Source organism: Somniosus microcephalus, chromosome 5 (genome assembly GCF_052327205.1).
Source record: "Somniosus microcephalus isolate GS21.2 chromosome 5, FLI_Smic_1.0, whole genome shotgun sequence".
NCBI classification, from domain to species: Eukaryota; Metazoa; Chordata; class Chondrichthyes; order Squaliformes; family Somniosidae; genus Somniosus; species Somniosus microcephalus.
The window spans coordinates 128,520,916-128,537,951 of record NC_140991.1 but is presented as its reverse complement, the minus strand read 5'-3'; the positions used below and the strand labels follow the sequence as shown (position 1 = coordinate 128,537,951).

At 42.0% G+C, this 17,036-nt stretch overlaps 1 protein-coding gene across 6 annotated transcripts in view; it reads left to right on the top strand.

Moving 5' to 3' along the window:
- The window catches only part of LOC147117315 (uncharacterized), a 109,158-nt gene that overhangs the window by 45,338 nt on the left and 46,784 nt on the right, over positions 1 to 17,036 (top strand). For all 6 annotated transcript variants that reach the window (XM_085988225.1, XM_085988228.1, XM_085988227.1 and 3 more), the window contains 2 exons: positions 5,951 to 6,087; positions 11,093 to 11,200. In XM_085988225.1, the coding sequence (XP_085844351.1) occupies positions 5,951 to 6,087; positions 11,093 to 11,200 (245 nt within the window). The remainder of the gene's footprint in view (positions 1 to 5,950; positions 6,088 to 11,092; positions 11,201 to 17,036) is intronic.

Sequence of the window (17,036 nt, the reverse complement as noted above, 5' to 3'; positions counted from 1 at the left end):
TCCAAAAAACCCACAAAATTAGTGTTCCCTGTAGAACTAAATTACACAAACAGAGCAAAGTCAATCCTGTGATGTCTCAATACAATTTTAAATGGCTAACTGGCACTAATCTTGTCAGAATGGTAATTTGTGAATAGTACTCAAATTTCCTCCTCCTTCTCCTTTGAGCAGAGAAGGCTAAGAGGAGATTTGATCGAGGTGTTTAAAATCATGAAGGGTCATAGAGTTATACAGCACGGATAGAGGCCCTTCGGCCCATCGTGTCCGTGCTGGCCATCAAGCCCTGTCTAATCTAATCCCATATTCCAGCATTTGGTCCGTAGCCTTGTATGTTATGGCATTTCAAGTGCTCATCCAAATGCTTCTTAAATGTTGTGAGGGTTCCTGCCTCCACAACCCTTTCAGGCAGTGAGTTCCAGACTCCAACCACCCTCTGGGTGAAAAAGTTCTTTCTCAAATCCCCTCTAAACCTCCCGCCCTTTACCTTGAATCTATGCCCCCTAGTTATTGACCCTTCTACTAAGGGAAAAAGCTCCTCAGTATCCATCCTATCTATGCCCCTCATAATTTTGTACACCTCAATCATGTCCCCCCTCAGCCTCCTCTGCTCCAAGGAAAACAAACCCAATCTGCCCAGTCTTTCTTCATAGCTGAAGCGCTCCAGCCCTGGTAACATCCTGGTGAATCTCCTCTGCACCATCTCCAAAGCGATCACATCCTTCCTGTAGTGTGGCGACCAGAACTGCACACAGTATCCCAGCTGTGGCCTAACCAGTGTTTTATACAGCTCCATCATAACCTCCTTGCTCTTATATTCTATGCCTCGGCTAATGAAGGCAAGTATCCCATATGCCTTTTTTACCACCTTATCCACCTGTTCCGCCGCCTTCAGGGATCTGTGTACTTGCACACCCAGATCCCTCTGACCCTCCGCCTTGCCTAGGGTCTTACCATTCATTGTGTATTCCCTTGCCTTGTTAGTCCCCCCCAAAGTGCATCACCTCACACTTTTCCGGGTTAAATTCCATTTGCCACTGTTCCGCCCATCTGACCAACCCATCTATATCGTCCTGCAGACTGAGGCTACCCTCCTCGCTATTTACCACCCTACCAATTTTTGTATCATCCGCAAACTTACTGATCATACCTTTTACATTCATATCCAAGTCATTAATGTAGACCACAAACAGCAAGAGACCACAAACAGCAAGGGACCCAGCACCGATCCCTGTGGTACCCCACTGGCCACAGGCTTCCAGTCACAAAAACAACCTTCGACCATCACCCTCTGCCTTCTGCCACTAAGCCAGTTTTGTATCCAATGTGCCAAGGCACCCTGGATTCCATGGGCTCTTACCTTCTTGACCAGTCTCCTGTGCGGGACTTTATCGAAGGCCTTACTGAAATCCATGTATACCACATCCACTGCGTTACCCTCATCCACACACCTAGTCACCCCCTCAAAAAATTCAGTCAAATTAGTCAGACATGATCTTCCCTTGACAAAGCCATGTTGACTATCCCTGATTAATCCTTGTCTCTCCAAGTGGAGACTAATTTTGTCCCTCAGAATTTTTTCCAATAATTTTCCTACCACTGATGTTAGGCTCACTGGCCTGTAGTTCCCCGGTTTTTCCCTACTTCCCTTCTTGAATAATGGTACTACATTAGCGGTTCTCCAGTCCTCTGGCACATCCCCTGTGGCCAGAGAGGTCCTGAATATATGTGTTAGAGCCCCCGCAATCTCTTCCTTTGCCTCACACAGCAGCCTGGGATACATTTCGTCCGGGCCTGGGGATTTATCCATTTAGATAGAGAAACCGTTTCAGGCTGAACGGTCGATAACCAGAGGGCACAGATTTAAGGTGATTAGCAAAAGAACCAGAAGCATCATGAGGAAAAACTTTTTTATGGCTGATTTGTGACCCAACTCCATATACCTGCCTTTGCCCCTTTGATTAACAGAAATCTATCAGTCTCAGATTTAAAATGAACAATTAACCCAGCATCAATTGCCATTTCTGGAAGAGAATTCCGTGTACTCCTGAAAGTGTAGGCCTGGCTCTAATTTTTAGGTTACGCCCCTAGTCCTGAATTTCCCAACTAGCGGAAATAGTTTCTCTATCAGTTCCCCTTAATATCTCGAAAGCTTTGATCAAATCACCGCATAATCTGAAATTCCAGGGAGTACAACCCTAGTTTGTGTAATCTCTCCTTGTAATTTAACCCTTGGAGCCCAGGTATTATCTAATAAATCTACGCTGCACTCCCTTGAAGGCCAATATATCTTTCCTAAGGTGTGGTGCCCAGAACTGAACACAGTAATCCAGGTGTGGTCTAACCAGGTCTTTGTATAGCTGCAGGATGACTTCTAACCACTTGTATTCTAGTCCTCTACATACAAAGGCCAGCATTCCATTAGCCTTTGATTATTTTTTGTACCCGTCCATGACATTTTAATGGTCTTTGCACATGGACCTCTAAGTCTCTTTGGACCACCACTGCTAGCTTTTCACCATTTAGAAAGTACTCTGATCTATCCTTTTTAGGTCCAAAGTCGATGACCTCCTACTTTTGCCCATTCATTCAATCTATTAATATCTCTTTGTAATTTTATGCTTCCATCTACACTGCTTACAATACCGCCTATCTCTTGTCATCGGCAAACTTGGATATGTGGCTCTCTATCCCATCATCTAAGTCGTTAATAAATACAGTGAATAGTGAGGCCCAAACACAGATCCCCGTGGGACATGACTAGTCACATCCTGCCAATTAGAGTACCTGCCTATTATCCCTACTCTCCGTCTCCTGCCGCTCAGCCACTCTCCTAACCAGGTCAATGATTTGCCCTCAATTCCGTGCACTTCGACTTTAACTAACAGCCTCTTAGGAAAATGCCTTCTGGAAATCCATGTAAATAACATCCATAGACATTCCCCTGTCCACTACTTTAGTCCTCTCTTAAAAAATTCAATAGGGTTCAACAGGCGTGACCTACCCTTTACAAATCCATACTTGCTCTCTCTGATCAGCTGAAAATTTTCGAGGTGTTCAGTCACTCCATCCTTAATTATAGGCTCTAGTAATTACCCGACAACAGATGTTAGGCTATATAATTCCACGGTTTCCCTCTGTCACCTTTCTTAAATAGTGGAGTGACGTGCAATTTTTCAATCTAAAGGAACGGTTCCTGAATCGAGAGAACTTTGGATGATCATATTTAGGGCATCTGCAATGTTCTCACCTACTTCCTTTAAAACCCTGATGAAAACCATCTGGCCCTGGGATTTGTCACTCTTTAGTACCATTATTTTCTTTTTTACTGTTAATTTGCTTACGTTAATTTTGGTGAGTCCCCATCCCTGATTCAGTATTAGTTTCCTTTGGATGTCCAGCATGTTATTCTCTTCCTCTACTGTAAATACTGACGCAAAGTAATTATTTAACATGTCTGCCATTTCCTTATTTTCATTTATAATATCACTATTGTCAGTTTTTAAGGGGACCACATGGCTCTTCACCACCCTCTTTTTCCTAATATAATTGTAAAAGATTTTTGTGGTGTTTTTGATATCCCTTGTAAATTCCTTTTCATACTCTCTTTTTGTAGCTCTTACTATCTGTTTTGTCACCCTTGGCTGTTTTTGTATCTCTCCCAGTTGCCAGGATCTGTGCTATTTTTTGCATTCTTGTATGCTTTTTCTTTTAGTTTTATGTTGTCCTTTACCTCCTGGCTTTTTTTTTGGCAAGTAGAGCTCTTGCCCCTTGTGGTAGAAGCTGGTTCTGTATCACGTTAAATTCTTTTTTGAATACCTTCCACTGATCTTCTGTCATTTTACCCATTAACAGATTTGCCCAGTTTACTGTGGACAGTCTCTGTCTCATCCTGTTGAAATCGGCCTTACCTAAATCTAGAATCTAAGCTGTTCTACATTTCTCCTTTCAAACACAACATTGAACTCAATCATATTATGTTCGCTATTGGATAAATTTTCACTCACTGTTAGGCTGTTAACTAAATCTGGTTCATTGCCCATTATGAAATCTAATATGGCATGCCCCCTTGAGGGTTCTAGGACATATTGTTGCAGAAAACTATCCTGAACACTCAAGAAATTCGCTACCTTTCTGACATGAGTTCGTCTGCTTATCACAATCTAAATGGAAGTTAAAATCCCCCATTAAAATCACTCTGTCTTTACTACATGCTTATCTAATCTCTGTAATACTTTATGTAGGGTGGGACTAACTGGATTGCTCTTCGAAAGAGCCTGTGCAGACTCGATGGGCCTAATGGCCTCCTTCTGTGCTGTAATATTCTATGATTCACATATTATATAAATTTCTATTTACATAATTATTCAGAGACCCAGATGCATATTCAGGCAGGTGTAGGAAGCACACTAAAAATAGTGGAAAATTGTGTGCCAATGAAATTTAAAGGAATGAGGAATGTCACAATAGGGTGACAACAATTATGTAAGCCTTTAGCAAGGCTAAAAAGGCATATCAACCTAATTAACCTTTGCCAAGGCTGAAGTGACAGGAAAAAATGAAGAGAAAGGAAACCCAAGGCTCAAGTATGAGTTCAGAGACAAGTGATAAAGTGGCCAGCACCCAACCCCTGTTTGATGACTGCTGAATTGGAGGTGGTGCTGCATGATTTGGTTGCAAGGAGGATTCCCCTTTATTATAATCTACGGCACCACCTCAAGTCCACATTCGAGCATGGCTGGGAGGAGTTGGTGGCGGGCATGATGCTACTTCTATCCGGTGGATTGGCTCTACATCTGGCCCTCTGCTGATCCAGGCCCTTTGAGGACGGGTCCCACAGCCATTGCCAGATAGATATGATAATGTCTGCAAATGTGGTTAGTGGCATCCTGGTGGGTGTAGCCAATCAAGCTTTGCTGGCTGATGGTTATCCTGGTACTGCATGAAAGAAGTTATGCAGTACCGTATAAAACATTACTTGCTGTGATTCGAGTGCTTCTAGAAAAAGTTCCACCATAGCAGTTAGGCCATCACAATTATGCCATCAAGCCTGCTGTCAAAATCTACCTTGAAACTTGGAGCTAATGCATCCATCTACCAAAATGAGATTTATTCACCTCTGTCTACAAATTTTGGTGGGCACAGAGCCAGTGTAGTCTTGCTTGCCTGGTATCATTCTGTTGGTCCTTCTCCACTAAACACACAAGAAACCCATTTATACCAGTAATGGTACCAAAAGTGGGGGAAAAATTGCACCAATTGACACACAGTTCCCGAAGGGGGAAAAACAGATAAAAATAGCTTCAAAAATATTCAAAGAATGTTTTTACTAGGCCATTTAAACTTGGTTCTGTATCCAGCTCAGCACCTAGTAACTCTGGATGCCCACTACATATGGGTGTGATTTCAAAGTGATAGGGTCCCAGTGCATAGGCTGGAAAAAGATGTCACTCCTATGTCCTTTGAATATTATAATAAAACATGCCCCACCTGTTTCAGGTGGGAGTTTAAATGCATATGCAAAAAAGGGTCATTTTCCAGTCCATTAATCCCCTTGAGTTGGCACACACGGGCTTAATGGACATAGAAATCAGCCCCAACATATCTTGAGTAAAAACTGGGGTAATAAATCTTGCAGTGGGAGTGAGCTCACTAATCTTGTGTTGACATCAGGTAATTTGGTCACTACCTTGTTGGTTCAAAATGTGAAATATGTAGCAACTGTAAAAAATATTTTTCAGCTTGAATGAAGTGCAGAGTACAATGGATATCTTTTATTGATTCAAATTTCTACATGTGCTAGCCTTACTGCCTATGAGCAAGATCCCCAAATTATGGGCACTCTTGAGCTGCATGTCCAAATTTGTTAGGATTTGAGTTAATACTGTACCAAGCTCTAAGCTTTTGACTGTTATGAGTTGACAGAGTAATGTTTATATATTTCTATTCGCAGGGCTGGATTTTGTGACTGAATACCATTTTAAGGGAAAAACTGAACCATTATATTACTGTGAGCTGTGCGTTTGTGAATTGCCTCTTCAGTGTATTCTGGCACATCTCTTTGGATTTAAACACAAGACGAGATATGTAGTAAGTATACAAAGTAGTAAATGCATTCATTATAAATATATTTACTTCACATATGTCATTTTTACTGTAGGGCTTGCTTAGAAATATTATCTTAGTCTGAATTGAACAAACAAATTGCAAATATCATATTTCCCCATTGAGATATTGATGTGCAGGAAAAGTTGGAGTACTCTGACAGGAATCTCCAAGAATACTTTGGATATGATCACCTTCCTGAAATGGTGCTTGACTGTTGCTTATTTACTTGCATCATTGATATATTTGACAAGAAAAGTGAAAACAAATTTATTCCTAAAAAAAAAAAAAAAGTTGCAGCAAAAGTTAGAACTGGATAGATGGATATTTGCTAAAATGTTCAAATGTCGACACCGCATCGCATGAAATACATATTAAATATCAACGATCTCCACTTGGTTACTGTGCGTACTTTTCTTGCTCCAGCCTCACTCTTGTGATGCTAATAGAATATAGGGCACTCATTTTTGCCATGCAGCATCCCACATAAGCTCTGAATCGCTGCTACATGGGGGAGACACTGAGGGAGAACATGGCCTTCAATCCACGTGCACCTCATAATCAGTTTGAAAGGCATTAATAGGTTACTGGGAATGGTTTATTTTCTTTATTTCTCAGTCAGAAAATGTGTGCTGCAAGGGTACCTTAAAAAAAGAGAAAATAATGGGAGGAAAATGTGATTAGAGGTACAAGATAAGCAAAGCACTTGGAACAGTCTATCTATAAGAATCAGTTACATCTGATAATGTATTAAAAGCGTTAAAAAAACAAGCCTGAAGGCTTTGTGTCTTAATGCGAGGAGCATTTGTAATAAGGTGGATGAATTGGCTGCGCAAATAGAGGTAAACGAATACGATTTGGTTGGGATTACAGAAACGTGGCTCAAAGATGGCCAAGACTGGGAACTCAACATCTAGGGGTATTTGATATTCAGGAAAGATAGGCAAAAAGGAAAGGGAGGTGGGGTAGCATTACTGGTTAAAGAAGGGATTAATACAATTGTAATGAAGGATATTAGCTCTGATGGATGTGGAATCTGTATGGGTAGAATTGAGAAATACTAAGGGGAAAAAAACATTAGTGGGAGTGGTATATAGACCTCCAAACAGTAAGGTGGAGGTTGGGGGTGGCATTAAAAGGGAAATTAAAGAAGCGTGCAATAAGGGCACAGCAGTCATCATGGGTGACTTTAATCTACATATAGATTGGGCCAACCAAATTAGTAACAATACTGTGGAGGAGGAATTCCTGGAGTGTTTACGGGATGGTTTCCTGGACCAATATGTCGAGGAACCAACCAGAGATCAGGCCATCTTAGACTGGGTATTATGCAACGAGAAAGGATTAATTAGCAATCTTGTTGTACGAGGCCCCTTTGGTCAGAGCGATCATAATATGATCGAATTCTTCATTAAGATGGAGAATGAAGTAGTTGACTCAGAGACAAGGGTCCTCAATTTAAATAAAGGAAACTACGATGGTCTGAGGAGCGAGTTGGGTAGGATTGAGTGGGGAATGGCGCTCAAAGGGTTGACGGTGGATAGGCAATGGCAAACATTCAAAGACCAAATGGATGAGCTACAGAATTTGTTCATCCCAGTTTGGCGTAAAAATAAAACAAAAAAGGTGACTCAACCGTGGCTAACAAGGGAAATTAGGGATAGCATAAGATCCAAGGAGAGGACATATAAATTGGCTAGAAAAAGCAATAATCCTGAGGATTGGGAGCAGTTTAGGAGTCAACAAAGGAGGACAAAGGGATTAATTAAGAAAGGGAAAATAGAATATGAGAGTAAGCTTTCAGGGAACATAAAAACTGACTGTAAAAGCTTTTATAAATATGTGAAGAGAAAAAGATTAGTGAAGTCAAGCGTAGGTCCCTTGCGGTCAGAATCAGGGGAATTTATAATGGGAAACAAGGAAATGGCAGACCAACTAAATGCATGCTTTGGTTCTGTCTTCACAAAGGAGGACACAAATAACCTCCCAGAGATGGCGGGGAACATAGGGTCTGATGAAAGCGAGGAACTGAAAGAAATCAGTATTTGTAGGAAAATGGTGTTAGGAAAATTGATGGGACTGAAGGCCGATAAATCCCCAGGGCCTGATGGTCTACATCCCAGGGTACTTAAGGAAGTGGCCCTAGAGATAGTAGATGCATTACTGATCATCTTCCAGAACTCGATAGACTCTGGAACGGTACCCATGGATTGGAGGGTAGCTAATGTTACCCCACTATTCAAAAAAGGTGGTAGAGAAAAAGCAGGGAATTATAGACCGGTAAGCCTGACATCGGTAGTGGGGAAAATGCTAGAGTCTATTATAAAAGATGTAATAGCAGAGCACTTGGAAAGCAGTGACAGGATCGGACAAAGTCAACATGGATTTACAAACGGTAAATCATGCTTGACTAATCTACTGGAATTTTTTGAGGATGTAACTGGTAAAATAGATAAGGGAGAACCAGTGGATGTGGTGTATTTGGACTTTCAGAAGGCTTTCGATAAGGTCCCACATAAGAGATTAGCGTGCAAAATTAAGGCACATGGGATTGGGGGCAAGGTATTGACTTGGATAGAGAACTGGTTGGCGGACAGAAAGCAAAGAGTTGGAATAAACGGGTCGTTTTCCGAGTGGCAGGCAGTGACTAGTGGGGTACCGCAAGGATCGGTCCTAGGACCCCAGCTGTTCACAATATATATTAATGATCTGGACGAGGGAACTGGATGTAATATCTCCAAATTTGCAGACGACACAAATCCGGGCGGGAGGGTAAGCTGCGAGGAGGATGTCGGGGAAACTCCAGTACGATTTGGACAGGTTGGGTGATTGGGCAGAAACATGGCAAATGCACTATAATGTGGATAAATGTGAGGTTATCCACTTTGGTGGCAAAAACAGGAAGGCAGATTATTATTTGAATGGCAATAGATTGGGAGAAGGGGAAGTGCAAAGAGACCTGGGGGTCCTTGTGCACCAGTCGCTGAAGGTAAGCATGCAGGTGCAGCAGGCGGTTAAGAAGGCAAATGGTATGTTGGCCTTCGTAGCAAGAGGGTTCGAGTACAGGAACAAGGATGTCTTGCTACAGTTGTACAGGGCCTTGGTGAGACTGCACCTCGAGTATTGTGTGCAGTTTTGGTCGCCTTACCTGAGGAAGGACGTTCTTGCCATGGAGGGAGTGCAGCGAAGATTCACCAGGCTGATACCTGGGATGGCAGGAATGACGTACGAGGAGAGATTGTGTCGATTGGGCTTATACTCACTGGAGTTTAGAAGATTGAGAGGGGATCTCATCGAAACTTATAAAATTCTGTCAGGTCTGGACAGACTAGATGCAGGAAGGATGTTTCTGATGGCCGGGGAGTCCAGAACCAAGGGTCATAGTCTAAGGATAATGGGTAAGCCATTTAGGACTGAAATGAGGAGGAATTTCTTCACCCAGAGAGTGGTGAACCTGTGGAATTCTCTGCCACAGAGGGCGGTGGAGGCCAGTTCATTAAATATATTCAAGAAAGAGTTGGATATATTTCTTGAGGCTAAAGGGATATGGGGAAAAGGCAGGGACAGGGTACTGAATTTGGATGATCAGCCATGATCACATTGAATGGCGGAGCAGGCTCGAATGGCCTACTCCTGCTCCTATCTTCTATGTTTCTATGTAAATGTGTGTATAAAAGTGTTTGATTTTGATGCAATATTGAGCAGAGGAAATCTTTTCACAGTATGGATTAATAAGTTACACTAATCTTGATAAACTTTTGTTTGCCTTTCAACTGTTGGATGTTACTGAGGATGAGTACTTTAAAATGATGGGCCCATGCAGGTTGAAATCTAAAGTCTTTAATTTAGAAGTTGCAACATTATAATTACGACTGCATAACTGTATAGTGTTCAGCTGCCATAAAATTGAAAAAATACATCGCGCTAAGGACACTGACGCGTTCTGTATAATATAACTGGATTAATTTCAAAGCTGTAAATTTTGCTAAAATGCACAGATATTTGACTGTTTCCTAGTGAACTTTGCACTTGTTACTTTCAGTTTGCAGCTTTTCTATGTTGCTTTTAGAGTACTGAGATTAATATCCTAACCATAGACATTTTTATTCTGCATCTACTTGCCTGAATAATATTTGAGCTTCCCCCTCTGTAAATTTAGCCATAGAAATGAGTGACCATCATCACATTTTCCTGATAGAGCAAAGAATAGAATATCAACAGTTATTACTACACTTAAATGGTTGCAGCATCAAGAGAAGCTACAAACAAGATGAAGTTGGTTGGGGGGAGCAAAATTCAATGAGTGCAGGATTTCAGACACAAAAGAGGAGCCATGTAAGTGGGTGTTAAAATGAGGGCGCAATGCATTTCCTAAGTTTTGAAGAATGTGTATGTGTTCATTTGAGCTGTGAAAAGCACCCAGCAGTGCAATTAAGATTTTCTGTTTACAGAGCTGGGCTGTATCTAGAGAGATCATTTAGATCTGTATAAACATTAGGGTGACATTGGTGGTTACAGCTTTGGCATTGCTGACTGGAGTAATTTGAGGTAATGAGTTTCGAGTATTGAACATTAAAGCATATTGGCCCAAGTGTGATTTTCCCCGCCGCCCCTCCCAGTGTATTGGTACCTAATGACAATACTGTTGGTGTGACTGTTACCAGTTCTAAAGGTGAACAATAAGGAAATACTTCTGAATGAAAAATACAAAATTACCTCCTATAGGCTGTAGAAATAAATGTTTATTTTTCTTGGGGGAGGGGCTCAAATTTGGGGTGCAGCCTATCGGCATGATGTGTGGTCCTACAACTTAAATCAAGCTTCTAAACAACTATTCACTCAATACTAGTTTGCTTGAAAAATCATCATTTTTCATTTGTTATGTGATTCATCTCATTTGTCAGTGTCAAACATTTGGTTAAATGCCCAATTTTTGTGACCATTGGTGATTTTCCATGTATAAAGCATGTTTATTGTGTTTGTTTTTCAGAAAAAGAAGCATCCAGAGTTATTGGAATTTAATGCAGGAAAATACAAACTAATTGTCAAGAAAGAAGCATCAGCAATTGAAAAGATTGATGGAAGAGGAACGATTAAGGTAAATATACAACATTAAGTGCTCATTATTAGGAGCAATAGAAATCCATGGTAAATAGTGGCAAAACAGATTCCATCCCCCTGCCTGTCTGAGGATGAACCATACTGTTTGCAACCTCAGCGTCCTATTTGACCCTTTAGCTTCATCAAAATGTTTGATGCCAAATGGAGGTAAACCTTCAGTGCTGCTAGCTTAAAAAAATGTTCAGCTGATACTTTTCTGAAGTAGGTTCTGAAGATAAATGATCTTGGGTGGCCTCAGTGTGGACCAATCCAACTAATTGGGGAAGTAGGATATTGTCCCTATGGGCATTATTTGGTACTTTATTGATTGAGCCCTTCTTTCGCTCCATAATGCTTTTTGAGCCAGTGACTTTTTAAAATAATGATCCCAATTAGTGTAAGACTCAATTCTGGAGTTGCCAGCTGAACATTGTACTCCTTAGGGCAGATTTTTCTATCAGTAATATCCATTTTTTGGACAAAGTGGGCATTATCGATCAGAAAATGGAACAGACATTGGTCACACTGGATCTTCTCCCATTTTACACATTGCATGCATTTCCAGTGCTGAAACAGGGAGGAGCTTCACTGTAATATTTAAAATAAGTTGGGGTGATGTCATTTTGACATGCGTGCAGTTTTTTCTATTCTTGGGTTGTGGGCAATACTGACAAATCTGCATTCATTGTTCATCCCTAGTTGCCCTGAAAAAAGTGTTGGTTGACTTTCTCCTTAAACTGTTCTAGTCCTTGTGATAACATCCTTAAATGTTAAGTAGGAATTTCCAGGGTTTCGGTCCAGCAGTGATGAAGAAATGGCAGTATGTGTCCCAGTCAGGATGGTTTGTGACTTGGAGGGGATTCTGGAACTGATGTTCCTATGGTCCTGCTGCTCTAGTTCTTCTCTATGGTAGAAGTCACGAGGCTAGGAGGTGCTGTTGAAGTAGGCTTAGTGTGGCTGCAGTGCATCCTGTAGGTAGAATATACTGCAGCCACAGTGCGCCAATCGTAGAAGGGTGGAGTCCACTGGCAGCAGCGTTAATCAAGCAGAGTGCACTGTCCTGGATGGTGTTGCGCTTCAAATGTTATAGCTGCACCCATCCAGGCAAGTGGTGAGTATTCCATTATGCTTCTGACTTGAGCATTGTAGGTGGTGGAGGGGCTTTCAGAGGTCAGGAGGTGAGCCTATCATTGCAGCGTACCCAGCCTCTGTCCTGTTCTTGTAACCACTGTGTTGATGTATCTGGTCCAGTTAAGTTTCTGGTTCGTGGTGACTCCCAGGATGTTGATGGTGGTGAACTTGGCCATGGTGTTTTTGGTGATGATCGGGGGAAGGTAGTTTGGTCATTTTGTGTTGCATATGGTTTTATCTGGCATTTTTGTGGTGCGAATGTTACCTGCCACTCACCAGTGTGGATGTTGTCCAAGTCCTGCTGAAGGCTGGCATGAGCTGCTTCATATTGAAGAGTTGTGAATGGAAGTAAACACTATGGAATCATCAGGAAATAGTCCCACTTGTGACCTTATGATGGAAGGAAGGTCATTGATAAAGCAAGTGAAGATGGTTGCGTTGAGAATTCTGCCCTGAATCACACTTGCAACGATATCCTGGGGCTATGATGATTGGCCTACAGCAACCACGGCCATCGTTATTGTTTCAGGTATCTTTATTGTTTCAGGTGTGACTCCAGCCACTGGAACGTTATCCAATTGACTCCTTTTTTACCTGAGTTCTGTCGGGCTCCTTGGTATCATACTTGGTTGATTGTTGCCTTGAGATCTAGGGCAGTTACTGTTGTCTGCCCTTCAGCTGACGCGTCCATGTCTGGATTGAGGCTGTGACTAGGTCTGAAGCAGAATGCTTTTGAGAGAACCCAAACTGAGCTTTAGCGAGCAGGTTATTGGTGTGTAGGTGCTATTTGATGGCACTATTAGCAACTCTTTCCATCACTTTGTTGGTGAGTGGGAGGAAGCTGGTAATTGACTAGGCTAGATTTCTCCTGCATTTTGTGTATTGTGAGCAATTTTCCACATTGTTGGGTAGGTTGGAATAGCTTGGCTGGTGGTGTGGGGGTAGCTAGTTCTGGTGTACAGGTTTTCAGCAGGACAGCTGGGATGTTGTGGGGGCCCATAGACTTTGCTGTGCCCGGTTCACTCATCATCTTAATGTCACATAGAGTGAACCAAATTGGCTGGACAGTGGCACCTATGATGATAGGGACCTCAGGAGGAGACCAGGTCCACTTCTTGGCACTTTTGGCTGAAGACATTTGCAAACACTTGAGCACTTTCCAGTGTTTGTTCATGCATCAACTGAGATATACTCACCCATATGAAATGGCCTTCCAAGGTTGCTTGGGATTGCGCTGTATACAGAAGTTAATTTAAAAAGGCCAATAAGACGATTCAGTGGACTATTTCCAAGCCATTTCTGCACTATTTGTCTTGGTTTTTTTCTCCTTTGTTGTCACTTAGGTTTTATGGGGCCTTTGTAGCAATTATTGTTATGCTGCCTTCATTGCCCTAACAGCTCCAGTACTGACACAGTGGGTTTCCCCTATTAATCTGTGCCATTTGACAAAAAAGGTTAGGCTACATTAGAGGTGCTCTACACCCAGCTGCTGTTATCTCTACACCAAAATATACAGACACAAGTGTACATACCTCCACTTGTCAGAGGTACAGTGTCTCCGGGACTGATTTACAATGGACGTCAATACAGAATTGTGCCACATGCTCCAAATGGATCTGCAGCAAATTCCTTCACAGGCACAGTATTATACGTGCTTAACTTTTATGTCTCTAGATCATTTCTGGCTTCCAATGGGGGCATAAGCAACATAAGTCAATCAGCTGTCCATAGATGTGTAAAGCAGGTGGCCAGTGCTTTGTTTGCTGGAGCAAACATTTTTCTCTTTCCCTGCCAGCATAGGAAAACTTTGCAATTTTATAGATTGCCAGGATTCCTGAGGTTCCGGGGGTTATAGACTGTACTCCTTATGACATTATGTGCTGTCTTGCACAATGCCATAACCTACATAAGGAGGAACTGATTCCACTCTCTGTTCAGTTTGCTTATGATCATTATCATCTAATTTGCAAGTCACTGCTTAATTGCCAACTGTCATGATGACTGTTTCCAATGGCTGAAGGGTTGATAACAAGATTTAAGGTGATTGGCAAAAGAACCAGAGGTGACGTGAGGAAAAACTTTTTTACGCAGTGAGTGGTTAAGATTTGGAATGCACTGCCTGATAGGGTGGTCGATACAGATTCAATAGTAGCCTTCAAAAGGGAATTGGATAAATACTTGAAGGAGAAAAAAATTGCAGAGATATGGGGAAAGAGCAGGGGAGTGGGACTAACTGGATTGCTCTTCGAAAGAGCCGGTGCAGACTTGATGGGCCGAATGACCGCCTTCTGTGCTGTACCATTCTATGATTCTATACTTCATTTTAAAGCAATCCACTGTCCCCCCCCACCACTATTTGACCCAGAAAGACGGGTTTTGGGGTTGCTCCTGGGTGCTTGGAGCTATGGCTGATAACAGCTTTGTGGTATCCCAGGGCAGCAGTCAAAAATAGTTAAAATGAGGCACTGGCATCTGCCAGAGTCGTCATTGAGTATACCATTGGCATGTTGAAGCAGTGCTTTAGGTGCCTGAATGGATCTGGCGTATCCTGCAAATCATCCTCACCAAGGTTTTAAGATTGTTGTGTGCTGCATACAAAGGCATTATCATGGAAGCCCTGGAGGGGGAAAGCCTCCAAGCACATCACGAGACCACTAACAAGAGCAAGATGGAACCATGAAGAGCAACTCCAGGAGTCTGAAGAGTTTGCAGAGCAGAACTCGATGCTGGCTGCAAGCTCTTGTACAGGACACCTCTTAACTTGTAAATGCGGTCATTGTCTACATTTTCTCCATGTCCTATGCAACATTGCCATCTGTTACATTGGCCTAGATATTCTGATCCCTACTGGTGGGTACGCGCTGTGTACCCACTCGTAGGGACATCGGAAATGCCGGTTTCAGGCATGCGCTGAAAACTGGCGTTTCCGATCGGGCAAGAATGGTCTTGACAGATCTTCTGGCTGCCCTGGAGAAGGGCCTCTGCGGGCGGATAGTTCCGCTTTTTGGAGACCCTCCGCCCACAGAAAACCCTTACAATTCTTATGCCTGCTTTTACCAGGATAAGAACTGAAAAAAAGTTTTTTAAAAATTAAAAAAAAAAATTCACTGATTTATCATTTAAAAATACTTTATAAAAAGGTGTTTATTTTTAGCCCTGTAAAAAACTTTAATTATTTTTTTCAAAAAATTAAATTTTTGTTTAAAATACTTCATTTATTGTCATTTTAAAAATGACTTTTTTATATTTTATTTAAAGTTTTACTATGTTTTTGGGGTGATCTCCATTCATACACTTAACAAGAAGACCTGTCAAATATATGAAGGGAGATTCCCTTCTTTGATTGGCTCCCCATGGCCCATGTGATCCCACGGGACGCTGCAAACTGCCTGCGCATTTGGAGTTTGGCGCGGCCCAGGAGCGGAAGCGCGTGCGTCCCGGGAGTCCTCGGGTAAGGACGCAGATTTTTCCGGATTGCGGGCCTCTGCCCGCGGGAGGCCTGTGATCGGAAAATATGAGCCAATACCTTATATTTTCCAGGCAATTCAAATCTCCCATTTATAGCACCTGATTTATCATGCTGACAAACCTTTGTAAGGACATTATCTGCTAACTTCAGTGCATACAGACATGTCAGTTCTCCTTGGTTGTGTGACATATGTGCTCTTAAGTTTAGTTTGGTGTTTCATCCGGTGCCACCTCACTGGGACGAGTGCCGCCTCTTGAGCTGAAATTTCTGTGATTCTGACCAGATGATCCTTGGGACATACCTTCAGTTTCAGTTGAAAGTTGTTTCACTTAAGCTGATGAATTATCTGCCCTTTGTTTTACCTGCTGCAGCGAGTGAAGTGTTATTTCATTATGTGGAGCCATATATGCCTCTCGGCTACCATGTCTCCTGTAAAACCATCTTTTGATCTCTCAGCAGTTGTTGGCTTCCTATGGCTCAAAAATGTGAGCAAAAGTAGTGATCAAGCAACATGTAGCTAAATGAATGGTGGGGTGCATCTTGCAATACCACCATCTTAAGGAATTAAGTTCAGAGATCAGTTTAAAAGTTCTGGAACTGTTTCCTTCATATGTCTCAATCAAGTTACGATTCATTATATTTGCAAAGCTGCCATGTGAAGTAATCCCAGTGTTTACCAAACATGTGGTATGTTGATGCTGAATGAAGAGGACCGATAACCTACCTTGTAGAGTCTGTTGTGCTTTTTGAGCTGCACCAGATAGTTTTCCTGCTCAGTGCCAAAGACCATTCCTATAAGCGATTCATTCTCCTTACAAACTGAAGTGTGACCTTGTGTGCATAATATTCACTAATGTAACATTGCCCAGGGTTGAATGAACATCCTTGTTACTGTCTTCAGATAATGGAAGAATGTCATTGTGTGGTTTAGGGTATAAGCTGTGAATCATGTGTATTAAAATTAAACAGTATAAAAGAAACTAACGCAGCAGCTTTTCTAGATTACAGCACTTTACTTGTCCTTCGTTGGTTCACAAAAAAAGAACATGACTAACCCCTCCCAACTACATTGAACCAGTATCTATAACGCAAACATGCACTTGAGGCTGAGACTATCTCCAGGATCCTTCATGTGGTCATTTCTACATTGGTGGAACAAGAAGAACTAAAGAACAGATTCCTTTTGTGTATATAATCCCTGCTACCTTTTGACTCTCAGACGATCAAGGGGTGG